The sequence below is a fragment of the Clytia hemisphaerica genome, unplaced genomic scaffold (assembly GCF_902728285.1).
Source record: "Clytia hemisphaerica strain Z4C2 unplaced genomic scaffold, Clytia hemisphaerica genome assembly, whole genome shotgun sequence".
NCBI classification, from domain to species: domain Eukaryota; kingdom Metazoa; phylum Cnidaria; class Hydrozoa; order Leptothecata; family Clytiidae; genus Clytia; species Clytia hemisphaerica.
The window spans coordinates 202111-228342 of record NW_027104602.1 but is presented as its reverse complement, the minus strand read 5'-3'; the positions used below and the strand labels follow the sequence as shown (position 1 = coordinate 228342).

The window sequence follows — 26232 nt, the reverse complement described above, 5'->3', positions numbered from 1 at the left end:
TATATTTTACGAAATAAATGCCTTTAATAATACATTAACTTGAATACGGCTGTTCATTTTCTGCTTCTAGATTTACATAGAACTAAAACCTTCTTTTTTTAATCGTAAGTACAAAAATTTAGTTTGTTTTTTTAGAGTTTAAACATTCGAGCTTCGAGTCGAACCCGATATAACTTTAATTTATAAAAATCGATCACATTATTCACTATAAGATTACTTTATGCTGCCCCTTGATTTAATTCGATCTAAATAATAAGTCTACTTGCTTTAGGTGTAGTGGAGTGGTGGTCATCGTTCTTGACATTCGTCTCGGAGGTTCGAGTTCGATTCCCACTGTAGGGCTACGCTAAACGTTCACTTGGCAAGTAAGCATACCTTCACCCGGGGGTCAACTCATACCATGTGAGGGAAATCGGGTAACACTTCTCCGATACAAGAGTATGGGTGATATTTCAGACATTGTGGTGTGTGGTGTCACTCATCCCGTTCTGCAGCTGTGTCGAGCTATATGCTCTTCCTCGTAATTCGAGTGTCGTCACTATGCCTTATGGTAATCTGTTTGTCACGTTCACAGAACAAGCAGTGTCTGGACAGTGCTAAGCGTTCCGACTTGAAAAAGGAGGAATTCCTACTTTGCAAGGAGTAGGACCTATTCCCCAATGGGGAGAGCTCATATCATCATATCACTTGCTTTAAGCGTAATGTTACTAATATTTGTTCACGATGCTCATCTCTCATATACAGTGAATTTTCTATAAGTCGAACACACATAGAGCACGCAAATTCAGTCAGGATTCAAAGGATTTGATGACTGAAGGAACCATATAACTTTCAGCTAAGAAGACATTTGAGTTATATAGGCTCAAAAGACTCATAAGACGCTGTAATTCCTTAAAAAGTATAATTTTCTCTATAAAGAAATTTTATAGGTCTTGGTGTCTTTGTTTCTGTTAACAGAAATCAGTGGTCTCCCCATAGCTATCTGGTACTTTGAAGAGTGGTATAGAATTTCCTGAACTTATGGAGCTTTCGACTTTTCACCAATGATTTAGATATTCACTATCTGAAACATAACCAGAGAGGTTCAAATATTCTAAAAAGATTATACACGCTTTTTTAAAAGGTGGTCGTTAACACTTCTGAGATAGGATCATCTTTTTCGGGTCGATTTTTTAATTTTTGGTTTAAATTAAAGTTTGAACCTTACTTAACAATATCCTGAAGTTTTATTTCATATAAAGAAGTAGACAGGAACCCGTCTGCGTATTTTTTTTAATCTGATGAATACTTGACGGGTCAGAGCTGTGGGTCCGATTTTGGCCTCAAAAAAGTTACAGTGGGAAATTCGAATTTAGCGCTGTCCTCGCTTACTAAAATAAAAATCAAATTTCGGAACTTGCGCTTTCTTTAAGAAAGTGTGACCAGTGAAACAATAACAGAATTTGATTGGCTGTGTTTTCAACCGTTATTAGGATATGGGAAATTCAAACTGTCAGCCCATACCATGCTATATATTTCGCCATCAGTATATAGAATAAGAAATCATAGCATGGATCTCCAGGCTAATAAAGAAGAGGAAAGTAGAAAACTTTAGGTCTTTAGACACGTACCTGAGCAGATCTTGCGGCCCGCCCCTAAACGCCCACCCCGCCGCCGATCACGAAAACCGGAATATTCGCTCTTCTGGTCTGGAGCGACTCCAAATTTTTACTGTCGCTACTTGGAGCCACAAAGAACATTTCCGGAAAGTTTTACACCGGTACTGTTAACAGTTCCGGATTTATGACGACCAAAACAAACCCGCCTGAATCTCGTCCAATTTCAAATGTGGTTTTTTGCTGGTTTTTGGTAAAGGGAATGACTGTTTCATGGCTTATTTTCTTGTAGTAAGTGATGGTTTATTGCTTCCATTTTATATAAAGAGCTTCTCAAAACTCCAAGGAACATTTTTACTTGATAATCTTTCAAATTTCCTTCCCATTGGGATCAAATTTCAGCGCCACAAATGTGTGACAGGTACGTGAAACGTTTCTTCTGTTTTCTCTCTCTTTTTAAGTTATTCAAATGATAATTTATTGTTATAAACGTCCATAACTTCTTCTTGGAACTATCCATATACCTTTAGTTGGGTTTTAATAGTGATATAGTTGATTTTGGTGCATTTCGGGGTTTTCTCAAAAGTGAAAGTGAAAGTGCTCTTTACTAGACTTAAGCGCAGCTTATATTTCAAGTAATGGGGATATAGAAATGTTCTTTTCTACAGTGAAATGGGTTACTTTAACCAATTAAAAGGTTAGGCAATACTATTTCATGAATTTTCACCAAATTTTAGCTTTTTCGCAGGCAAAAGTAAGGTTTACGCAACTTTTTTGTATGTTTGCGGTAATCTCAGGGTTCTATGCGAAGCCATGATTTTGCTGACACAAGCAAAAAAAATGGCTTTACTTTCTTTCTTAAATTGAAAATTGGATTAGTGCATCAAGTTCAACTGAAATCTGTCAAAAATCCCATATTTCCTCTTTTTACAGCAATAAATAGTTTTAAGGCCAGTTTACGCAAAACAGCAAAACCGGGGTTTTTTTATCTCTTGGCGGAAAAATCTCAGGATTGGATGGTTTGATTGACTTGAAATTTTCAACACAGCTTCCCCTCATAGAAAGGTGTGATCAAGGACACTTGTATAGCGTAGCTACGCTATACAAGTGTCCTTGGTGTGATCGGAATGAAACAGATTTTTGAAAAAATGTTTTGTTGATTTTTATAATTATAAAAAACAGTTTTTTTGGGTTTTTACCCCCTGATTTTATATTTTTCAAATTTTTTTTTCACTCAGATCACAGAAGGTCACTAGGGTAACATAACTGCCAAATATCAAAAGCTAACTCCTTCTGGTTGCTGAGATTTTTCTGCCAAGAGATTTTCGAATCTATTTTTAGAAGTGACGTCATGACCCCCGTCTTTGATATTTCAAATTATTTTTTCTATTTTTAGAACGACATAATAATGAAGTATCATCATGCTTACCATCAAGTTTCAACAATATATATCAAAAAGTTTTTGAGATATTCCATTTTGAAATTTTTTGGACTTTTTAAAAAAGTTTGTTAACGACCACCTTCTTAATCATAAGAACAATCAGATTTAGGCCCTCAGAACAATAGCTCTTTTGTTTGGAAGGATAAAATTTAATCTCGGCCAAAATTTACTGTAGAAATGAATCTTCTTAATTTTTCAATTTTTCTAAAATCTTATCATTTAGATTACGATCCCCGAAAATATCTTTCTAACGCAACGGTATACAACTTTTCAACATAGCATAACGTGGCTTTTGAGAAATGATTAGAGAAAGAAAAAAGCCCACATAATTTTTAGACAGACTGTATGACTATGAGTGTAAGATAATGTTACTGTATATATCGGGAGGTACAAAGAAGCTAAATATTTTTACTTTCGAATTATCTGATTCATGGTTGAGTTGAATTGATTGATTTGCATGGTTGAATTGCAAATCCTATTTGCTCGCCACAGTTATAGAACCGAAATATGAAAAACAAGCAAAAATCAATAAATATCATATTAAGGTAATGTTAATATTAACCCTTTGTGCGCTGTCTTTTTAAAAAAAGTTCTAATATTTCTTTTTGAAACTTAAAACTTTAAAGTGCCATAAAAGTTTGTAGCTTATGATTTAGAAGATGGTTTACTGGTAGGTACCATTGGAAAGGCTAATTTTATACTCTTTCTAAAAGCATTCGGTTTATGTCCATTTAAATCAAGTGGCCAGGAGCTATGGCCTAAGTCTGACACTCAGTATTTTGGCTTGTTTTGGACGCATATACGCGTCCCTTGTGATCTAAGGGTCAAGGTATAAGCTCCATCATTCATATAAGACCTACAGGCCAGGCTAACGAAAGAAATGTAAATCCAGAAACAATAATCAACCAAAATAAAGTTAAGAAGGTATTACTGGTATTTCGTAAAATATAAACAGTTTGATAATTTATATAAGTTACAAATTTAAAGAAAGTAAGGAGTTTAGGAAAAATGTTGAAGAAGTCAGAAGTGAGGATAAAAGGGTGGAAAAAAAGACAGAGAAAGATTTTCGCTTTTACTTAAAAAAACTGAAAATAATTTAGTGTTTTGGTGGGGATTCTGGTTCGGTCTTGTATTTTCCTTGGTACAAACAGGCGTTCCATTTCTCGTTGAATTGTAATCCTTTTGGGCAAGCGATACATCCAACAGTTTGTCCGTGGAAGCAAGCAACGTACTGGTGTGGGTTGTGGTCATCTTCAATGTTTCCGCTGAAGTGTGGTCCACGGGCTGGGCATTTGTCTGGGCACTCGAAGGTGGTTGCTGGTTCCCATGGTTGTGTGGTGACACATTCGTCTTTTCGGTTGTATAAACATTGGTTGCATGGTTCGCTGAATTCCAAGGACAATGGCCAGCAAGCTTGACAGTAAGCTAATCCGTTGGAGCATTGGAGGAAGTAGTGTGGGTTGTATCGGCTGTAGTAGTAGTATTCGTAGTTTCCGTCAGCTCTTCCTTTGCAGAGAGAGTCTGGGCATGGGACAGCTGGTGGTGTGGTACCAGTTTGGGTTCCAACCTCGAGGGCGGCGGCAACTGGAAATTAGATGTAAAAAATATTTAGATATACCAAGCTATTAGCCTTTTAAGTCAATGAAATCAATCGATTATTGATCAAAGGTCTTAATTTTTAAACTTGAGATTTATCTGTTAAAAATAATCTTTAAATTTAGTACTTGCTTTATTAAGAAAAGTTTAAACAAAGTACTTACCAGCCAAGAAAGCGGTGAAAATGATGACCTTCATGTTTGTTTGTTCTTCTGAGATTACTTAAGATCTGAGATGATGATTTTCACCACCTTTTCACGTCTATTTATACGAAAATCTTCGAAACTGTTATGAAATATTCAATTTCCTTTATCAATGAACAAATCTTAGATACTATGTTTGTCTTCCAATATCGTGGTGTTAAACGGAAGGTGTATAATTAAAATTCTTTTGTTTGTCAGTTTAAAGTAAATTTTATATCCATATTATATAACTGCCTGAGGAATAAACTTCTTGAACTTGCTACATATGTCTTGCATATCTAAACCGTCCATCAATAGGATTTAAAACACCCTTAGAGAGTTTTTTAAATGTGTAAAAAGGTACTCCTGCCACTCACACATACCCGGTCAGTACTTTTTTTTTCTAAGTGGCCGCCTACCCAACTGCTTGGAAATTTACATCCCTTTGAATTTCAACTGTCCATTAAAAAGTAAGTATTTTGTTTCAAAATTTGGACTTCAATCTCCAGATTTGCTAGGTTACATCAATTGTAAAATTACGGAAAAGGTATTGAGTGCCCTTTTGTTGCAAGCGCTCTGAAAATTCTTTCCATTACGACTGAATTCCATACCCAATGAAATAATTACTGAAACTTCTACCATTCTCGCTATATTCGAATATAATCCCGGTTCAAACTGGCGGCTCACTCCATTGTCATCTCATGCATTGAAAACTTGCAATGTGTTAAGATTATGTGTAAATATAGTTTCTGGCAACCTTCCATATTTCTCCTATTCAAAATCTGAATATGTTTATGGTTCTTTGAATGTATGAAGCCCATAAAGAATTGTTTTAGATTTTCGTTGCAAGTTGGTGTATTAAATTTGTATCTCAGCAAAATCATTCTTGAATTGCATTGAAATTGCGATCTTTACGATTGTTATTGGTCTTTTTGGGGTGTAGAAACAGGATTTTTGGTGATTGGCTGATGTAAGCGAGGTAAGGTGATGTGTTTCTTGAGGTTTTGACCACTAAACTACGGTAATGAGAATTCCCAGAAAGACTTTTTTTTTTCCCGCTCATGTCATAAAAATTTTCCCTGAGTCATTTAATGGTGCATTCAGCCGCTACGGTGCGCATCAAGCTTATAGGTTTAATTTTCGGCCGATTCGAAATTTCGTACTTAGCACTTAGTAGATATTTAGCAATAAAGTGTATTTGATTGATGAATTTAGTTTGCATCCAGGGTAAAACAGCGGTGCACTACCCTATCTTTGGGTAGATTGCAATAGCGAAGCCTTCAGATCACCTCCACCCGCAGTCACATGACGTACCTATTTTTTATGTTGGCTAAAGATTTTTACTTTTTTAAAGATTTTAATCCCGACCAAAGTAATCAAAATCCTTACTTAGAAAATTGGTGAACAGTCTATGTGATTTGATAACTTTGCAATTAGGAGAAATTGTATATAAACCACAGAATGATAATGAGGCTTATTAGAGTAATTGGGATGTAATACAGGATATTATACAAGAATTGGTTCACCTGTATTTTGTTACGAGAACAGTTAGATTATCCATAGATAGGAAGTATAATTAATGCGATTACTGTAAAGGGTGTGTCTAAATCGTATGATTTTTTAAACAGGATTTCGTTTATAATATTTAAAGGAGTAGGTGAAAAACCTCTTCCCGAATTAACAGCGAGTGCAGGACCCACGCCACCCGGACTTTTTTGCAAAGTAAAAATTTTGGTTGCGTCTAAGGACTAACTCTAAGGACTTAGACTCTATACATTGCCCCCCCCCCCCGCCGACTTTCAATTTCATGCCGTGGGTCCAGGAGTTTATGTGTTTTCTGTAACCAAGGTGGTTATTTTATTTTAATTTACATACCTTATATCGGCCAAAACTTAGTCGGCCTTAATTTTATTCGGCCTTAATTATTAGTCGGCCCCAATTTTAGTCACCTCGTCAAAATTTAGTCACTATGGGCCGACTAAAAGTTAAAACCGATTAAAGATTTGGGCCATTTCTAAATTTAAAAGCATGCAGATGGAAAATAGGAGAAAGCTTAAAATACTGGAAAACAAGGACAGATTAATTATAAACTTTAAATTTGGATCATATTTTTAGTTGGCCCTAATTTTTGGTCGGCCCTAATTTTAGTCACCAAGCCTAAGACTAAGACTAAGTTTTGGCCGATAAGTTAGTTTAAGCCAAACCAATGAACCAAGTTCATTAGCCTCCAAAGACAGGATGTGGCAGAATCAATATGATATTCACTTTACGCAAACGCAAATTTGCAAGAAAAACTGAAGCAAATACGTCTCTGTAAGATACAATTGTCACCAAGTTATTCTCTTAAGAATTCTAAAAAAATCTTCAAAGTGATACTAATCTGTTATAATTCAGATTTAAAAAATAGCTAAAAATAAAACTTTCTTGGGATAGTTATATAATATTCTTTCAATGTAATTTAATTTTGACAAAGGAAATGAATTTATACAATTAGAGTTCTTCCCATCTAGCGCCAAACAATTGGTTGACAAACAAACTACTCGAGATTTGTTAATTGATAAAGGAGATTGAATATTTCATAACACTTTTCAAAGATTTTCGTATAAATAGACGTGAAAAAGATGGTGAAAATCATCATCTCAGATCTTAAGTAATCTCAGAAGAACAAACAAACATGAAGGTCATCATTTTCACCGCTTTCTTGGCTGGTAAGTACTTCAAACAACTTTAAGAAAATAATGTCGTTGTATAAAAGTATTGATTTTTAAGAGCAAACATTACTGAATTTATTAACTCATTTCGCAGATCACTGAATTTTGAAGGTTTTAATTCATTGCAATAATCTTCATCTTTCAGTTACCGCCGCCCTCGAGGTTGGAACCCAAACTGGTACCACACCACCAGCTGTCCCATGCCCAGACTCCCTCTGCAAAGGAAGAGCTGACGGAAACTACGAATACTACTACTACAGCCGATACAACCCACACTACTTCCTCCAATGCTCCAACGGATTAGCTTACTGTCAAGCTTGCTGGCCATTGTCCTTGGAGTTCAGCGAACCATGCAACCAATGTTTGTACAACCGAAAAGACGAATGTGTCACAACACAACCATGGGAACCAGCAACCACCTTCGAATGCCCAGACAAATGCCCAGCCCGTGGACCACACTTCAGCGGAAATATTGAAGACGACCACAACCCACATCAATACGTCGCTTGCTTCCACGGACAAACTGTCGGATGTATTGCTTGCCCAAAAGGATTACAATTCAACGAGAAATGGAACGCCTGTTTGTACCAAGGAAAATACAAGACCGAACCAGAATCCCCACCAAAACACTAAATTAATTTTAGTTTTATAAAAATCAAAAACGAAAACTTTTTTTTTCAATCCTTTCCTCTTTCAACTCTTCTTTTTCACCACTTTACCTAAACTTCTTATTTTTCTTTGAAATTTTGTAATTGTATGAATGATGAAATTGTTTATATTTTACGAAATACCTTTAATAGAACTTTATTTATTCCCTGATCATTTAGTTTGAAAAGTTTTACTTATATAAGGCGGGTGACTTTTCAGGATTTGAAGTAGAGCTTGTATAGGTCCGTTAAAGGCCAACTCATTCCTGTAACTTTTCTGGCCCTTTCCCCCGGAGGAGGGGGAGGGGGTGCATAGGCAAAATTTGGTACGGGTACGTGCCGTTGGTCAGGGTCCCTTATTTAGATATCTGCAAGGGTCTCAAATTTACTAATTTTTAAGATATGTATCTGATAGGGTCGACTTTTGGTAATTTCTCAGGGGTTAGAAAAAGTTTCAACTTTTTGTCTACTTTTAGTCATTTTGGCCATTTTCAGGGTGAAAAAAAGGTCTAAAATTTGCCAAACATTCGTATCTGACAGGGTCCATTTTTCAAACTCCAGTGGTACGTCCCCGTTGGCTGTCAAGGTCCCCCCAGGCCCCTTTCACGTATCGTGGTTTCTGTAGTACATCTTTGATTTCCAAAAAGACTTGGAACTAAGAAAGACTAAATATAATATCGCGTGAGGTTTATTGGAACGACTAGAGGCCTATCTTATCTTATCCTATCTATCACTATAAAATTCATGTATTATGATTGATCATCAGTCCTCGAAAGTTCCGATGAATTTTTCGGTACAGCCTGACATGTTTGATCAGACCTCTATAAAAAAGAAAAGTGACGAAGTGCCCATCACTCGAACAGATCTGGGTAAAAAGCTTCCTGACAAATAACTCAAAATCCATCAGTTGCGCTTTTTAGTGGACTGCTAAACACCAATAAGATCGTTCCAGGAAGAAAATTACTCTATCTCATTGGAAATGATAAAATTCTTAAATTTAACTTTCATCAAATATTAAACGGTTTTAATAAAGAGGGTATTCTTTTTCTATTTTTCTGATTACACGTTTTTTTATAAGAACAAACTATGTAAGAACATAAGGTTTCGATGGTCAAAATGTTAAGAATATTTTAAGGCTTCACGGACTCTAAAACACTCAATTTCTCAAAAAAAGGGACAAAAATATTCAAAAAATGGTGAAAAATAAGAACATGTTAAGAACATTTCTAAGGCTTAAAACTCCAAAAGTTAAGAACATCCGAAGGCTTCAAAAATTTTGGATGTTCCTATAAAATATAAGTGTCTCCCAGTACCGTGTTTGCTTGCTCTGTCTGAAAAATGGTTTCCTTACTGCGAAGGAACTTGTATAAGTGGGATATATCCAATATTTCGCATATCCTTAACATATTTTTAGAATGAAAAAAAATATTCCAAAATTGAGGGGAAAATATATTATTTTCTATGCCGCATTATGAGAATTTTCCAGAAGGGTGAAAATTAGCCTGAGAGAGCCGTTTTATCTCCTAACAGAATAATCTGTAGAAGAAATTTTTTCGATGTTTCGCTGTCGCCATATTATTTTGACTATTTTGTTTCGTTAATATTGTTTTGGCTTTGACTTTTCCCACAAATTTGTCCCACGTTTTATAATAGGAAGAAAGCAAATTGAAGATTCGTAGTCTAATCATTTAATGGCAAACCAACCCACGAAGAAGTAAGAAGAACAGCTGATTTTCTTCTCAAGAGAAGCTCAATTATTTGTGTTCACAACTTATACGCCAATATAAAAAGTACATTAATTTAAATTCGTTTTTTTTTTCTAGGAGGACTGGTCGATTTATTAATGAACAGTACATATTTTTCTCTATGACTAGAAGACCCCTTCTTTTTTTCCTCAATTCAAAGGAAAAATAATATTGCATTTGAGAATGAGGAAGAATTTTCAATGAGGAATTTCTGAACCATCAAAATTTGAAAATAATTTTTTTCAAACGTCTGGTGAATTTTGGAGAGAAACAATGAAGAAGAAACTTTTACTGGTTTTTTTATTACTCCATAATATTGTGTTGGGAGAGTTACATGTCAGATCATTGAACGAACTAAATTACTGCTTGGCATGCCTTCAAAAATATCCACAATCAACCAAAGAAGTTTTAAGACATTCAAGAGGACAAACAGAAGCGGAGAACTTTTCTTCAAAATCATCAGAGTTGAGAACAATGGTTTATAAGGTAACACCAGCTGATTCACAACGTTGTTTCAACGTTCATTCAACGTTCTATGCTCGTTATGAAAATTAGATAAACTTTAAAATAACGCTGTGTGCCAACTGGGACTGCAATCAAAGTCGTAATATATTTGAGAAAAAAAGGAATTCCTACGAAATCTTATAGCCATACAAACAATTTTGAAGTGCAGTAACTTAGGTTCTAAGGGTAGAGTTTTAACTCTAACTGAATTTTAACGCGAGACTTAAGACCTTAGGAGTTGAGGATCTAAAAGTTTGAAAATGGTCAGAATATGACCTGGAAGTCTTTAAACCCCTCCCAAATTGAAATATTCGATTACATTTAACAAATAGCCCAAAAGGGAATAAATTTTTTGCCCGAACTTCAAATTTCGAAAATTACCCTATACCCTAAAATACCCTAAAATAACCAAAATCATCAATATATTTTGACGCAGATTGTGTTTTTTTGACATGATTGGGTGTCATAGACATCCTTGTGTCACAGACCTGGTGGGACCCCCTACCCACTGGGAAAAATACCCTATACCCTAAAATACCCTAAAGTTTAGCCCTACTGAGAAATTGGCTTTGATTTCATCCCCATTCGAAATTCAACTTAAAAAATTGCAATCTAAAAACCGATCCCTACTGAATTTTTTGAGCTTGGAGCAATATAATTTCTACCCTCGTTGAGATTTCGATGATAGAAACATTTGTCCCCACTGTGGGAAGAAGTTCCATCGGGGTTGTGAGACAGGAGTGCTCATAGCTGCTCCAGATTTCTTTTTTTGAGTGCGTTTTAAGCTTAATCCCATTTGAGTCCCTGGCTTTTTAAAACTTTAACAAAAAGTAATTCTGTGTTTCCCATTTGGACTTTGAAAGGAATTCACCAGGGAACCGCCGAGACAGGAGTATTCCTGTGAAATCTGAAATAATATTATTTTTACTACTAAGGGAGTGGTCAGAAAGTATCTACTAGGGGGGGGGTGGAGGTTTCTAGGGGGGGTTCCAAAATTTTTTCGAGGGTTTAGGGGGGGTTCAAATTTTTTTTGAGGGTTTAGGGGGAGGGTTCCAAATCTTTTGGGCAACTCAAGAGAAAATGTAGGAAGTCTAATTTCGTTTCAAGATTTCAAAAAATTGAAAAAGTACTTTTTAGAAAGAAATTTGTCAAAACAAAGTGTCTTTTAGCTAAAATGGTGGTGAAAAACATCGACATTTTCTCCCGTCGGCGCAAACCATGGTTGTGCCTCCTTAGTCTCTACTAATATCTTATAAATTATATACACAGAGCTTTGACAGACCCTGGAAAACCTGAAAATATAGGTTTATAGGGAAATTTCAAACTCAGAGAATTTTATTTTTCAGACTCCTTTTAACAACAGAATAGCTTGTATTTTAGGGTCTCGAGTACCTGATCTTCAAAATTTTCTCCCTTCGGGGCCAACCATGGTGGCCCCTCAGGATATTTTGAGTAATTGAGTAATGCCTCTGTAATGTAGGGAGATTATGTATCAGGGAAAATAAGCCGTAATTTTCTCCCAAAACTTTGGGAAACTCAGAGAAAATAACTCGTTGATTCTTATTTTAACCCTGGACTATTCCTATAGGAGATCTACCATTTCGATTGACGTTTACACCACGGGTTTTTTTCTTTTGTCTACTTCAGAGAAATTCATGGAAATCGACGGAAAAAATCCCGTGGTGTAAACGTCAATCAAAATGGTAGATCTCCTAAAGGACTATACTCAACTTTACAGGGCTAAACTATCTCCCTTACCTAATTTTGACATAAAAAACTGTCATACAAACAAATAATACTCTTTGTACCGCATCTGTATGAATTCTTTTTTTGCGTGAAAATTTTCTAGGGGGGGGGGGGTGCGAAAAAAATATTGGGCCTTATGAGGGGGGGTTCGAAATTTTTTTCCAGGCTAGGGGAGGGGGTGCGAAAGTATTTTGGGATTTTTCAAAATATCCTCCACTCCCCCCTAGTAGATACTTTCTGACCACTCCCTAATTTTGAGCTCTCAAAAGTGAGGGGTTTCTTTCATGAAAATTGGATTTGATTTCCCTAAACAGCTTTCCCTTAAAATTCGATCAAAAATTTAAATTCACTCTCCTTTTATTTATTTTTCAGGTCAGTCCTACAACTCAATATTTAATCAATAACATATGCATTTTAAAAGCATTGCGTCATTTATTCCATTGGAAAACCATAATTTTCTTGGACCAGTATACTGAAGAAAAAACAATCAAAAATATTCAACAACATTGTCCTGACCTTTTCGGTCAATTATCAATTAAAACTTTTAATACCACATCTACATCTATGAGTATTTTGCAGAACGATTTATTACAAGTAGCTCCAGTAGACACATTTATGGTGCTTGTAACTCTTCTATCGCTGGAGTTGACAAACTCAGTCCTGATAATGGCACAATCTTTGCAGCTAAATACTTTCCAATATACATGGGTTTTCACATCTGACGATATTATGAATGTTGGCTTAGATCTAGTCCCAAAGAAAAGCATATTTATAGTACCAACAGACAAAAAGTCGATTGAAAATAATATTATAAACTCTCAAATGCCGAATGATAACTGTTCATCGTTATGCCAACATGTTGAGCAGAACACATCAGTTGCTAGTTTATATGCGATAAATGCAAATTATAGATGGGAACTAATCGGAGATTTTAAAAGTTCTAATAATGGAATTGAAACTGGTAAAAACAATGAATATGTTTTAGAATCATCACAGACGTTCACAAAGTTATTTCCAATCTCTCAACGGGATATCAATTTGAAAGTAGTGACTATTATAGATCCACCTTTTACAATGATCGAATCAGAAAGTATAGACAATGAATGTGACATTGGTCATTTATGTGTTGTATATGAAAAACAAAATAATATTGAAGTTGAAGTTCAAAAATGTTGTATAGGATTCTGTATAGATTTGCTACAACAAGTAGAAGAAGATTTGAATTTGAAAGTTGATCTTTACATAGTGCGTGATTCAGTGTACGGTGACATGGTAAACGAAACGTGGGTCGGCATGGTCGGCGAGGTCGTTAATAATAACGCCGACTTAATTTTTGCTGCATTAACTATAAATGCTCAACGATCAAATGTGATTGATTATACTGGACCCTATATGGTTGGCGGAGTCGCAATTGCCACTATGGTTGAGAAATCACTTTTACCTTTCATTAATTTCGAAGCTTTCAAACCACTCTCAGAACGAATGTGGTTATTAACTTTTTTAACAATGATTATATCGAGTCTCCTTATCCTTGGTACCGAATATTGTATAGAATCGTGTCTTAAACTTCAAAGATATTCATTCCGACAATCTTTACTATATGTTGGTGGTTTACTCTTTCAAAGGAGTATTGGTGGTGAAGAACCTGCCTATTTAGGATCCAGATTCATCTCTTTAACAATAGCGTCCGCCATGTTGGTTATTATGACGTCATATACAGCAGTCATGACAGCCAATAAGGTGACTCATAAAACGTCTCTACCAATCACAGGATTCAATGACCCAAAAGTAAGTTTTTTTTTAATTTTTAAGGTGTGGTTTTATTACATTCCCCTTTAAACGCTGAATAAATTAAAAATTTACGTCAGTAAAACCAATAAATAAGTTAAAAGGGAATAATGAAAATAAAAACCAGAGTTTGTTTAAACCTCATAGGGATTATCCAAAAAGCAAACCAAAAAAAGCGTGACTTCTAAAAGAAATAAGGATTTTCCTAGAATCTAGAAGTGACCTTATTTATTAAATAAATCAATTCTTCCATACATCTTGAGTAAAAGATTTATTAACAGAAGCTGCTTCTGGTTCATTTGGAAATTTATTTTTCTAAACGTTTCGGCCTCAACCGAAGAGTACCATCATCATAGTAAAAAATTTGTTGTAATGAAAATTAGCTATCTGCAAAATGTACAACTTTAAAAGAAATTTGAAATAAAGACCTTTTGTATAATTTTTGTCTTTTAAATAAAAATCAACTCTAGCACCAGAGTATACCCTATCATTGACTAGTGCGAGCCCTTATTTTCAGAAAGGGACACACTGAATCATCGAAAGACAATTTTACAATCTTCCTTTTTCGAATAAGAAATTTGTGTGTTCAACAACATATAGAAATACCATAATAGTAGCATGATCTACCGAGCTGGAGACCTTGTGTCTTCCGGGGGGACAATTAAGGTAATTTATGGTAAGTGACTGCGGTTCTTCCCAAAATCCCTTTTTAAGTGTTGCGATGAGAGAAAGTGCACTGTAAGGGTATAAAAAGTGAGAAAAGCGAGATTTTGGGCAAAACTTGATCATTTATGTCTTAAACACGCTCAATTTGGCCAAATTGTATCTGCACTGGAAGGGTCCGATTTTGAAACCCAAATTCTTAAGTGCATATAGACAGTAGTTTTCAGATATATAGCCCTCACCCTCCGGGCCTTTGATGCCAAAGTTACGAAGCTCCTAAAATTGATAGAATGTTGATTTTAGATTGTTAATCCAACCAGCTCTTTCACTTACGGTACAATCGCCAACTCTGCTTTCACCAGGATGTTTCGTGAAAGTTCAGATCCTGAATGGAATCGAATGTATCATTTTATGAAGTCGTACAATTTCAAAGACACTAACCAAGCGATTGAAGACCTCAAATCAGGGTAAAATTTCATCAACCTTGCATATAAAAGTCACCCTAGTATTGCAGACAAGACATGTTATACCCAATTTCGGAATTCTTTTTTAATATAAAAATCAATGCCCTTAAATTTCACCCCTTTAAAAACTAATTTAGGCGTTCAAGCAAGAATTTAAAGCAACATCCGTTAAGAACACATTCCTGATACCCATTCAACCCCTTCATACATACAAGGCTTCTTTATTTTTTCTTCACAAGCTTAATAATTTGCCATTTGACCACAGATATCTTTTATAAAACACTTGATAGAGCTACTCTGTATTTTCCAAAACAACAGCAGTCGAAGCAAAATAATCTGCAATCTTAGCTAAAAGTAGACCATAGTTTGGCACCGGCAATTTGTTCAACCAGCCAAAAAAACCTGTATGGCGCAAAGCGACGAGGCATGATATTAAGACTTGATCGATCAAATTGCCGGCACCGTCTGCTAGAATCTACTTACTAAAGGTGTCGTATTATTATGCTTCAGCTAGGGTCGGATTAGCTCTACCTATTATTTTATATAAAATATCTCTGCATGTGACAGGGATATCTAAAGGGCTACTTAGACTACACAATATATTGAGGACAACTTTTCAATATATTGCCGCCGGTACTAAGCAATATATCGTCAATATATTGCCTCACAATATATTGTGCAGTGTATGTAGCTCTTAACATGTATCCTACTTTTCTTTTCTTGTAGACGATTGAATGCGGTGATTCATGACTACCCTGTCCTGTTCCATTTCCTATCAAAAGATCCTGGATGTAAGATACGTTTTGCTGGTGAACCAATTAAAGATGCTGGATATGGTTTAGCAGTCAAGAAAGGGAACCCTTTGAGGGATCGATTATCAGAGTTGATAATTCATTACCAGGATACTGGAACCATAACATTCCTCAAGAATCGTTGGATGAGCAGCAAATGTGAAGATTCGTTGAATATTCAAATGAGTGCTCAACAAATGGGTACCACGTTTTTCGGTGGATTGTTTTTATTTGTTGGAAGTGGGATTTGTTTATCTGTTTGTTTATTTCTGACTGAATGTATTTCAGCTGCTGGGAAACGATCAAGGGGTAAAGATACTCTTTCAGGACCTCGAACCATTATTAACCACAATATCATTAACCGAACATTAACCTCTATTCCTGAAGAGAGTTTTAAAGGGGATGAAGATGGTTTAGCACCGAGATCGCTAGCTTTGGATCATTTTCGGAAAGCTGTCAATAAGGAGATGAAATCTCGGCAAGAAGATGGACATTTGGTACTGGGAAACAGCTTGGCCGAGGGAAATATAAATCATAGTTTTATCATTGAATGAATGTTAAAAAAAATTGAAAGATTATATTTTGAAATATATATTTTCAAGATCAAATTTTTTTTTTAATATTTTATACCTGAAAAGTCTTTCTAAGTCCTTTTTTTTCTCTGTCTTAGCAACGTTGATTGTTTGGCTACAATATTTTAATGCATAATTTAATTGTTTTGGAATCTATTTTTTTTAAACCATTATTTTTAGCCTACTTAAATAAACTTTGTGGTCCTTAAAATTTCCTAAGGATTAATTTTGAAAGAATGCTGAATAAGATATCTTTTGATCCGCATGTTTTAAGTAATTGAATAAAAGCTATTCTTAGTTTTATTATTAATATTTCCTTATATGCATGCATGAATTATCATAAATTATTAACATAAACAAATCAACATGGTTTGTGTATTGTGTATACAAAAAAGTTTGATCATATTTTAAAATAAGATTATTCTTTTTTTGACATTTTTTGGGAATATTCAATTCATCAGTTGATTCAGGAAGGACATCAACATTTAGAAACGTGAAACAGTTTTTGTTGACGCGTTTTGTTTTCGCGTGAAATTTTCCTGTGTTTTGCATTTTGAGAACGTTACGCTATGGCATCATCAACACAGGTATGCTCCTTCTTATTTTCCCTCTATTATTATTTTCGTTAAATCTTACATTAAGTCTACTTTTGGCTGAACTTTGCTTTTTAATAATTTGATGACACCGAGTGTAGTGAAATAGACTAGGAGCGTTAGGCAAGGTCGCCTTTTTGAGAGAAAATGTTAAAAATCTAAATAACAATAAAACAACTTGGATTTGACGGATATAATCCAAAAATGAGAATAACAGATTGGCAATCTCTTTTTCTCGGATAAAAACATTGCTTCATAGGTCTTTATACTGTTTTTACCTTCCAAACACAACTAATATCTGAGCGAAAGCATACCATATACTACTGGACCACATAAAAGCGCCATCAATTCTATAAAAAAGCTTTAAGCGGACCCCGGGCTAATTATGTACCTACAGTTGACTCTCTTTAATTCAATGTTCAAAGGACAGAGAATATTCCTTGAATTATCCACGGAAAAAAGTCGCGTCCGCCGATCCGCCCGATTCTGAACGCGCGGAAATTTTCTAAATTGAAATTTGGATTTCTGATGTCAAAACTCATTATTCTTCATAATGTCAATCTGGCTTTTATTCTTAAACTGTAATTATTTACAGTATGCTGGTATACTGGTTTGAGACATGCGAAATAGCGTTTGCCGAATACTCTTTTTTATCTCGTGCTCCGAAAACAATTGAAATGCTAGATCCTATCCATCGGCACGAAATTTAAAAAAGTCAAATTTTTGCTTCACTTATTTTGCTGGAGAAAGCTTAAAGTTGCCTATTAATCACTAGAAGTCTTTTATACAAATGTTCAGCCTAAAGGACCAAAGTCTTAGTTCAAATTACAGAAAGATTCGAATTACAGAAAGATTCGAGTTAGAGACAGTTGACTGTATATCAAACCATGTGCAAATATTCTATGCGTAGAAAAGATTTCGTTGGAGGGTTAAATGATGTCAAATATCTCCGAAATCATTAGTATGAATTACTAAAATTGATAAATTGCTAAAAGAAACTCCAGGCAGTAATATAAGGCGCACGAATCCGTTAGTAGATGCCAACAGCCTAAGAAATCATTGTATTGATTCTCCCCCGTAGATTTAAAGTTTTTTAACGTGTCTTTTCAGGAGAATGTTGGTGGATTTGTCTTCATCCCTGGAAAAGAAGAAACTTTACTTGGAAGGTTTGTCTAACATATTATTCTCACCAACTTTCAGCCTTTAGGTCTCTGTGATTTTTTTTATAATGTTGTACAATCAATAGTTGTGCGCCCCTTGTTAGTATCATATCCAAATTTTTCTAGATCGCTTCTTCTACAAGTTCTTCTCTCTATGAACACAAACATGGTTGGTTCACCAAAAATCATTTCATGATATGCACCATTGCAATGTCTTTTAACATTACATCATGGACCCAACAGCTAATTGGTTGTAAGTGACGTATTGACTGATTTTACGTCACTTACAATCAATCAGCTGTTAGGTCCTACCGTGAAAAGCACAGGCAGAAATCATATATCGACCTATGCCGACCAATCCAGATTCTATTCAGCGCGCAATCAACGCAGAGAAAAGTAACCATGACGACAATCCAAGATCTTGGATTAAGTTCAAAGTTGATATTTTTTCGCGTCGTTGAAAACACAATTCAGAAATGTCATCAACGCTTTTTAAAAAGAGTCAGTGATAGAGAATCATAGCATAAAGATGTTTCTATTATTTTGATTCCATTGAAGTAACATTACCATAATTAATAGTTTAGTAATTATTGTTATACATTTGGGAATCATGTAAAAGATTTCTTTCGAAAGAAACTCATTTCAATTACATTTGAAGGGGAATTTGTGAATAGTAAACTGCATAATGATACAGTCTGCTATACAATAATGGTAGTATTTGCTCTTCATCTTTGATTCTTTCTACAGTGAATAGATTGACACATGCGCGGTAAAATTTCCATTATTGGTCTTCATAGGTTGATATATTCTTTGAAAACTCAACCTCTGACACTCAGGGTACATGGGTCCGTGGTGTAATGTCAAAGGCATTGTAATGAAGCATATCATGAATTTTTTGGCAATCCACAGGGAAAAATTTTCATTCACGCCCTTTTGTTCAAGGACTTTTCAAAATGCATTGCCGACGTGAAAAACACTCTGATACAATCAATTTTCAATTTTCTAATTATCAATCTCATACTCTTTATTTAGACTTCGTGTCCGATACAGTACTAAATCTGATTGTTATTTCTCTGGCACATGCGAAGATTTCACTAACCGGCCCAAAAGGATAGGGAATTCCATTACGGAACTTGCATATTCATATGATAATGTTGAAAGAGTCACCAGTGAAGATAACCAGGTATTCAGTTTGATGGTACCTTTAATAGTTTCACCATAGCCTCATCATACGCTGGTTGGAAAATTTTTATCCTATTTTGGCTACTTTTGATTGTAATATTTTCCCATTTAGATTGCCAACCAACAAACATTTTTAAAACTGTAAAACGATTTTAAAACTATCAGTAACACATTAAATGGCTTTTCTTTTTACTAAAATAATTTATAAAAATCATCAAATCGTGCTATAAATAAAAGGCGTGTTAAGTACTCAACGCCCTATAGCTAAAAGCTGGTTACCCTTTTACATATTTCAAATTCTCAAATAATGAAAAGAACACTAGAAATCCAGAAACATTAACACACCCCTGTGTCACAGACCCACTGGCCCCACTGGAAAATTTCGCCAGAATCTCGTCCCCGGTGGGAAGAATGCCCTACATTTTCATCCCCACTGGGGATTTGACTTTGATTACATCCCCATTCAAAATTCAATGCTTAAGAATTGCACTCCTAAACCATCCCCACTGGATTTTTTAACCTTGGAACAATAGAATTTTTATCCCCATTGGTTTTTTTCAACAGAAAACTTTATCCCCACTGTGGAAACAAGTTTCACCGGGGCTGTGAGACAGGGGTGTATTAACGTAGAAAAAAATATTATTTTCACTAAGTTGCAATATCTAAAATCAATCCAGGGAGAAAGAGTGGTGCCCTCCCCTACCTTACCTTTGGGTACTCTCGGGTACATAATAGCCGGGGACCGGCTAATTAATTTTTCGAAAATTTTCCACCCAGGACATTCTTATTCCAACACCCCCCGCCCCCGTTTATTAAGTTTTGAGATTTTTTCCAAACCCCCCGCTTATTCCAAACCCCCGGCTATTAGGTAACCGAGAGTAAATACCTTTTGGAAGAAGAACCTTTTGGTCGCAAACTTAATCACTTAAACATTTTCACACAGGTGTATATTGACAGGAAATCGAAAGAGATGAACGGTCGAATTTCTTGGCGTTTCAATTTTGCACCATCTGGATTAGTGTTGGACAAATTGACCCTGAAAATGTCTTACCAGGAAAACCATGGTGGTCAAGTTATTGTTAGTGTTACTGGAGATTCTGTTGGATCCAAGACAGCTCTCTACTGCAGTTGTAAGTAGCGATTACCCAGCTGGCACACAGCGTTCATATAACGTTATATGGACGTAATGAACGTCAGATAAACGGTTGAAACATCGTTGTGTGACAGCTTGGAATAGTAATTCTGAGAAAACATTATACTTCTTATTTTGAGAAGGTAATTTTTTCCATCCAAGGATGCCCTTGATAAACCTAGAAAATCTAGGGGATGTCATAGGAAGGTTTCTTTGGTTCTGAGTAGTTGGCAAGGGTTTTTTGGGAGCTGATTCTCCAATGATATTGGGTTTATACCTATATTTGGTTACCTTATCGACTTTTTTTACACCGGCCGTTATTTGCGTTACTTTTTGTCGCTGGCGTATTACGGGCCGGTGTAAGGAATCGGAATTAGATAAGGGCCGGGCTAAGAATAGAAAAAATTGAGCTTTGATGTAATAAAGGCCTCTGTAAAAGGGACCGGCACTAAATTAGGGTCGGCGTAAAAAGGGCCCATAAGGTATCATGTACATCATTTATTTTGTGATTTATAGCTGATGTATTTATGACAATCACACGATTGGAAGGATCATCTGCTTTAACCATAACTGTTAATTTGAACGGTGAGAACGAGAGAGAAATCACCAGGATCTTAAGTGAAGATGAAAACACAAACTATCATATGATTGAGTACCCCTTCGATTTTCAAATTAGGCTCAAGGTAAGATTTTGTTTAACTTCTTGAAAAAGCCTGATTCAACTTTTTACTAAAATTAATTCTTGATTTAAGTTTTGGATCCGTTGGTTTTCCAACAATTTGATAGCTTGTCAGAAAACAACTGTATTCGGTAGATTGTAATAGGAAAAAGGACATAACTCATCATCGTATTTATTTACTTCAAGATTTTGTTTAACTTCTTGAAAAATGAAGATCTAGCTGTTAAACTAATCTTAATAACCTGATAATTAAAACTTATAACTAAAACTTATAAGAACTAAAACTTATCAGTCTAATACTTAATTTGACAATCAAGGCCTCTCTACACTCCTAGTACTGGAGCACGCCCTTGTCATTCATTGATTAGATATCATGATTTAGCTATTATTCCAAAGCAGTTAATCAGGTCAAATTAGAGCTGATGGGTCTGTTACAAAAATGTTAACATTTTCACGAAAATATTTTTGCTTTCCTCAAGGTTTAAATGGTTTAAAATTCTAAAGTAAGAGTAATAGTGAATGGAAAAAAAATTAAACACCCAGAAATGGGCTTTTCCAGAAAAAAACCGTGCACCCCCTGTTGAGGAGGTCCAACCTATTGTGACCTACCCCCTTGGAATTCCAGGCAATTTTAGGATCATATCCCTCTGGAATCCCGAATTTTTACAAATTTTCAATCATTAACCCCTTGGAATTCCGTTTATTTTTGACGGGTTTTCGTCTAACCCTATGGAATTCCACTGCATTTCAAACCTTACCCCCTTGGAACGGAAATGGACCTCCTCAACAGGGGGTGCACGATTTTTTTCTGGAAAAGCCCAATAGCAAATTTGTTAGTCTTTTTCTCACCGGATCCGTTGGTTTTCCAACGCTTGATGGCAACTATTATATTCGATAGATTTTGTGATTTTTTTTTAATGTTGTAAAATGAAATTCGTTTTGAATTTTTTTTTTACTATACTTGTGATCATGGTGTAAAGAAGACACCGAAACGTCAAGAAATGAATAAAAACAAATTTCTAGTTTTCACTCTTTTTATCAAATGTATTGATTTACTTCTTAGCGCCCAGACTTTACGATTGGACGAAGTTTAATCTTCATCGGTCTGATGTATAGCCATAAAGAACCCCTTAATACCAACAACAAAGAACGAAAAAGATCACGTGATCGAAAAAAGGAGATTGGTAACCAAGGTTGCAATGTTAAAAAGAAAGGTTATTTGAATATATTGATCCACAAAGCTAAAAGATTACCTTGTCGAGAGAATGGAGCTTACGCTGAACCGAAAGTCAAATGGTAAGACCCTAATACACCTTTTCGACCGTAGCCGCCAATTGCCGCACGGGCGATGTTTTGTATGTTTTATCACCCTAAAACCGTCCCAGTCTTTTTTTCGCACCTAAAGACAATAAAAAAGAGTGTAAAATAAGGATTGGATCGAGTTTAGGGTGGTAAGTTAAATAATAAAGTGGTACGCACTGACCAGACTGCACGACTACGGTCGAAAAGGTGTATTTACGATAAAAAAGATAGAGTTGGGTTCTTTTTACGTTTTTTAGAAAAACAATTCCATGAGGAATAATATAAGTAAGTTAACGACCGCACTTATATGCGACTCAAAGGCTCTTTCCTCTAACTATCTATCCGAAGGTAGGCGAGGGCGCCACAGCTTTCCCTGCATTTCACCATTTACCCTTGATCTGTTTCTGTAATCGCTGAACATGAAGCTTGTACCATTTTGGGGATCTTTGCCTTTGGTAAAAAACGTCTGAGAATTGAAAAAACCTTGCGTGCCCTATAGCTGGATGCTTTAACTTCCCGCTCAGAAAAAATATTATAATGCCCAGGGCTTGGAAGGAACTGGTGCTAGAGAACTGATATCAGTCAAGAAAATTTCAAGCTTCAGCTCAAATTAAGCGTACAGAATGTATGATACTATTGGCATTATGCAATCTATTCAAGCGACTTCTCATCCTTTTCTTGACTCGTCTTAACCTTATTTTTTTTTAAAGGATAACCAAATGGTTTGAGATGTGTATTGCATGAGTAATCTTTATATTGTCCGGAACAAAATCTTAAAATATTTTAGCCTAAATATTTTCCAAAGTCGGGATATTTAAATAACAAGTTTCTGACTTTTAGTAAGAACACAAGGAAATTTCATCGTAAGAACCGTGCGAGAACTCAAATTGTAATATCTCGACTCTTGGAAAATAGTTACACAAAAATATATGAAGGTTTACCCAAGACCACAGAAGTTGTCTGTAGCCCAAATATCTCAAACCATCTGATAGTGGTAGTGTGAAGGTTTTGATCACAGACTTTCGCCGCAATGAACTGTGTTCGAATCCCAAGCTCTTCCAGGCAGGGTGTTAGAAAAATATGATGATAGACTCTCTACCTTCACTCACATGTCATTCTCTCTCAATCCGGCTGATAATCGAAGTATGGATTGACGTCAAAGGAGCTTAGTAAAGCTCAAATTGCAGATGTAGAACGATAAACTCGGTATACATCTGATTAACCCTTTAATTTTTCTTTAGCACACTTTTCGGTAAAGGATGTTCACAAAAAGTTAAAACTCGAGCTATCGGCAAAACACTCAATCCCACGTGGAACGAAAGACTGGTACTATCGAATGTCGAGCAAAGACAATTACCTTATTCACAGTTAGAATTACAAGTTGTTCATGCAAAATCCATGTTTAAAATCAAATCCAGTGAAACACTTGGATATATTGTGTTACAAAGACAAAACACTGTGGGAACCTGGAGAAAGGTTAGTGGTAATGTTTGTGGTAATGTCCATAACATTTAAACAAATGTCCTTATAAAAAAAAAACACTGGTCTGGAAGCTTATTACTGTTTTAACTTTTTGTTAGCTTTTTCTTTGTTAATATCAAAAGATGAAAATCGATTTGCTTAATTTTTGATCAGTTTACCAAGTACTCCTCTTATGATTGGTTTAAGATTTAATCACGTGATCGAAAAGTGAGCAAAACAAACTAATTTCTCAACACAAGCTCAATTAAGAAACAATGGAAAGAATGAAAAGGCTTTCAGACCGGGGTTTTTTATACGGACTATGCATCTAAACAAAGTCGATATACAGTTGATTCTATCAATTCGTTCTACAAAGGAGAAAATATGTTAGTTAAAAGTTTAAAGATTCGAATTGCAGAGAGAATTTAAATTAGTCAAAACTTTCCAGCTAGGGGGACAAATTTTTGAGTTCGAATTATAGAGGCTAGAGATACACAGGGAGTTGACAGTAATGTCAAAAACATCCAAATAACTTGTTTAAAACAACAAAATTACTATCCCAGCTGGCACACAACGTTGTTTCAACGTTCATCAAACGTTATATGGACGTTGTGAGCATTAGAATGGACGTCGAAACAACGTTGTGTACCAGCTGGGATAGCTGTATCTTTTTTTTTTGAGCTTTGGTCTACATAGCAAATACAAGAAAGAATGTTTGCAAGTTTTTTAATTTAGAACCTAATCATCTAAACTGCCTATATTAATTTCCCTTTCAGCCTGTGTGCCGAAACCATAGCGTGCGAAGACCCGAAATGCAACAGCAAAATACTCCAAATGCAACAGTCAACAAAAAAATTAGAACTTCATCTCATTTTACATCAACTGAAAATCTTTTGCTTGGAAGGAACAACATTGAAAAAGTTGTCGAAGAAGAAAATGTATACGAAATTAAAAATGAGGAAGAAGACAATAAGAAATTAGAAATCGATGAAGAATCAAAAACAAATACGTGGAATGAAAACTCAGAATCTCAAGAAAATGGAACGAATTTTGGCAGCAACGATATAAGCAATAATCATAGCAATAGTAAACTAGATATTTTCGATTTGCCTGATCTGAAAGAATCAATCGTAGATGACAACAATGGAAATGAGAATCACACTGAAGAAGTACCACCATCTTATAACCATGTTTGTGGTAAAACCAATGAAAACCATGTTTGTAGTAAAACTAATGAAAACAATGTTTGTGGTAACGTTAACGAAAACCATATTTGTGGTAACGTTAATGAATCATTCGATTCTGATATGGTTAATATCACATTCAGTGACGAAGATGTTAAAAAACTGATCCAACGGACACATTCGCTGAAAACCACTTCTAGTAATGAAGATGAAAGTTTTGAAATTTTACCGAATTTTCCCTCATCACATGAAAACCATAATGAAAGGATTTTGTATATAGGAAATACAATGGAAGAATCACACACCGATTTTAAAAGCCAAGAAAATTTTGCATCATTTCATCAAAATGCAATAACGAAAAAACTAGAAAATGCCACTTTCAATATACCAGAATCAACTGATATCGCTAGAAATTTAACTTTGAATTCATTTAAAAGATCAAGTTTGAACAAAATCAAAAGCAAATCTGAATCGGCAATAGACATTGAAGCTATCAGGGTCTCTTCCGAGGATCTGAATCAAAGTACGTTCACTGAAGACGTCGTCAATTCACAAGATGTCACCAAAACTTCGATAGATACAGAACAAAGGAAGACCTCAGTCAATAATATGACATCAGAAAGTATTGTTAGTGTAGCTGATCTTAGTACAGTAGAAGAAGCAGAGCTTGAAAATAAAAGACGTTGCGCAAGCGTTGATAACAGCCAACTGACGCCGTCAAGGAGTAGACGATTCAAAGTCAACCAAAATTCAAATTATAATAATAACCACACTACTAAGAAAACGAAAGTGAAACCAGAATTGCAAAGAGCTCATTCAATGAGTGACTTACTAGACATCAACAAAAAGCGTGAAAAGAAATTTAATAAACGGAAAGGTTTTTCATCGAAATTGTATAGGAGTGGTAGCATCTCGAATATATTAGATGATTTCTTTGAGGAGAAAGCGAAGAGAATGTCACATGATCACTGGACTACAGTTATCAGTACGCCAGATAAATGGTTTTATTGTTGGCACCCCTTGCTTGGTGTCAACAACTTGCTTAGTAATTGGCAATGAGCTTTCTATGAATACTTTAGGCGTACAATCTTTCG

General features: G+C 35.3%; 4 protein-coding genes across 4 annotated transcripts; 3 read left to right on the top strand and 1 right to left on the bottom strand.

Moving 5' to 3' along the window:
• Positions 1 to 4019: 4019 nt before the first annotated feature.
• LOC136824178 (uncharacterized) lies at positions 4020 to 4874 on the bottom strand. The gene is made up of 2 exons (XM_067080354.1): positions 4797 to 4874; positions 4020 to 4620 (listed from the first exon to the last, which is right to left on the bottom strand). The coding sequence occupies exons 1-2, from the start codon at positions 4828 to 4830 to the stop codon at positions 4133 to 4135; spliced, it is 522 nt and encodes a 173-aa protein (XP_066936455.1). The 5' UTR covers positions 4831 to 4874; the 3' UTR covers positions 4020 to 4132.
• A 2576-nt stretch (positions 4875 to 7450) lies between these two features.
• Positions 7451 to 8245, top strand: LOC136824180 (uncharacterized). Its single transcript, XM_067080356.1, has 2 exons — positions 7451 to 7522; positions 7671 to 8245. Exons 1-2 carry the CDS (start codon positions 7489 to 7491, stop codon positions 8156 to 8158), a joined length of 522 nt encoding a protein of 173 aa, XP_066936457.1. The 5' UTR covers positions 7451 to 7488; the 3' UTR covers positions 8159 to 8245.
• A 1779-nt stretch (positions 8246 to 10024) lies between these two features.
• On the top strand, positions 10025 to 16506 carry LOC136824179 (glutamate receptor ionotropic, NMDA 3A-like). Its single transcript, XM_067080355.1, has 4 exons — positions 10025 to 10403; positions 12540 to 13955; positions 14922 to 15085; positions 15809 to 16506. The coding sequence occupies exons 1-4, from the start codon at positions 10191 to 10193 to the stop codon at positions 16425 to 16427; spliced, it is 2412 nt and encodes an 803-aa protein (XP_066936456.1). The 5' UTR covers positions 10025 to 10190; the 3' UTR covers positions 16428 to 16506.
• Positions 16507 to 16901: 395 nt separating this feature from the next.
• Positions 16902 to 26197, top strand: LOC136824198 (rho GTPase-activating protein gacU-like). Its single transcript, XM_067080374.1, has 8 exons — positions 16902 to 17032; positions 18149 to 18204; positions 19231 to 19381; positions 20324 to 20510; positions 21029 to 21195; positions 22255 to 22487; positions 23735 to 23969; positions 24731 to 26197. Exons 1-8 carry the CDS (start codon positions 17015 to 17017, stop codon positions 26195 to 26197), a joined length of 2514 nt encoding a protein of 837 aa, XP_066936475.1. The 5' UTR covers positions 16902 to 17014.
• Positions 26198 to 26232: the final 35 nt, after the last annotated feature.

Bases quoted from the DNA above. Each gene is read 5' to 3' on its own strand.
- LOC136824198 (XM_067080374.1), top strand. The intron at 20,511-21,028 runs GTAAGTAGCGAT...TGTGATTTATAG, and splicing joins GACAGCTCTCTACTGCAGTT to CTGATGTATTTATGACAATC. The intron at 21,196-22,254 runs GTAAGATTTTGT...TTTACTTCTTAG, and splicing joins ATTTTCAAATTAGGCTCAAG to CGCCCAGACTTTACGATTGG.
- LOC136824179 (XM_067080355.1), top strand. From the start codon at position 10,191: ATGAAGAAGAAACTTTTACTGGTTTTTTTATTACTCCATAATATTGTG. The intron at 10,404-12,539 runs GTAACACCAGCT...TTTATTTTTCAG, and splicing joins TGAGAACAATGGTTTATAAG to GTCAGTCCTACAACTCAATA. The intron at 15,086-15,808 runs GTAAAATTTCAT...CTTTTCTTGTAG, and splicing joins ATTGAAGACCTCAAATCAGG to ACGATTGAATGCGGTGATTC.
- LOC136824180 (XM_067080356.1), top strand. From the start codon at position 7,489: ATGAAGGTCATCATTTTCACCGCTTTCTTGGCTG. The intron at 7,523-7,670 runs GTAAGTACTTCA...TTCATCTTTCAG, and splicing joins TTTCACCGCTTTCTTGGCTG to TTACCGCCGCCCTCGAGGTT.
- LOC136824178 (XM_067080354.1), bottom strand. From the start codon at position 4,830: ATGAAGGTCATCATTTTCACCGCTTTCTTGGCTG. The intron at 4,621-4,796 runs GTAAGTACTTTG...TCTAATTTCCAG, and splicing joins TTTCACCGCTTTCTTGGCTG to TTGCCGCCGCCCTCGAGGTT.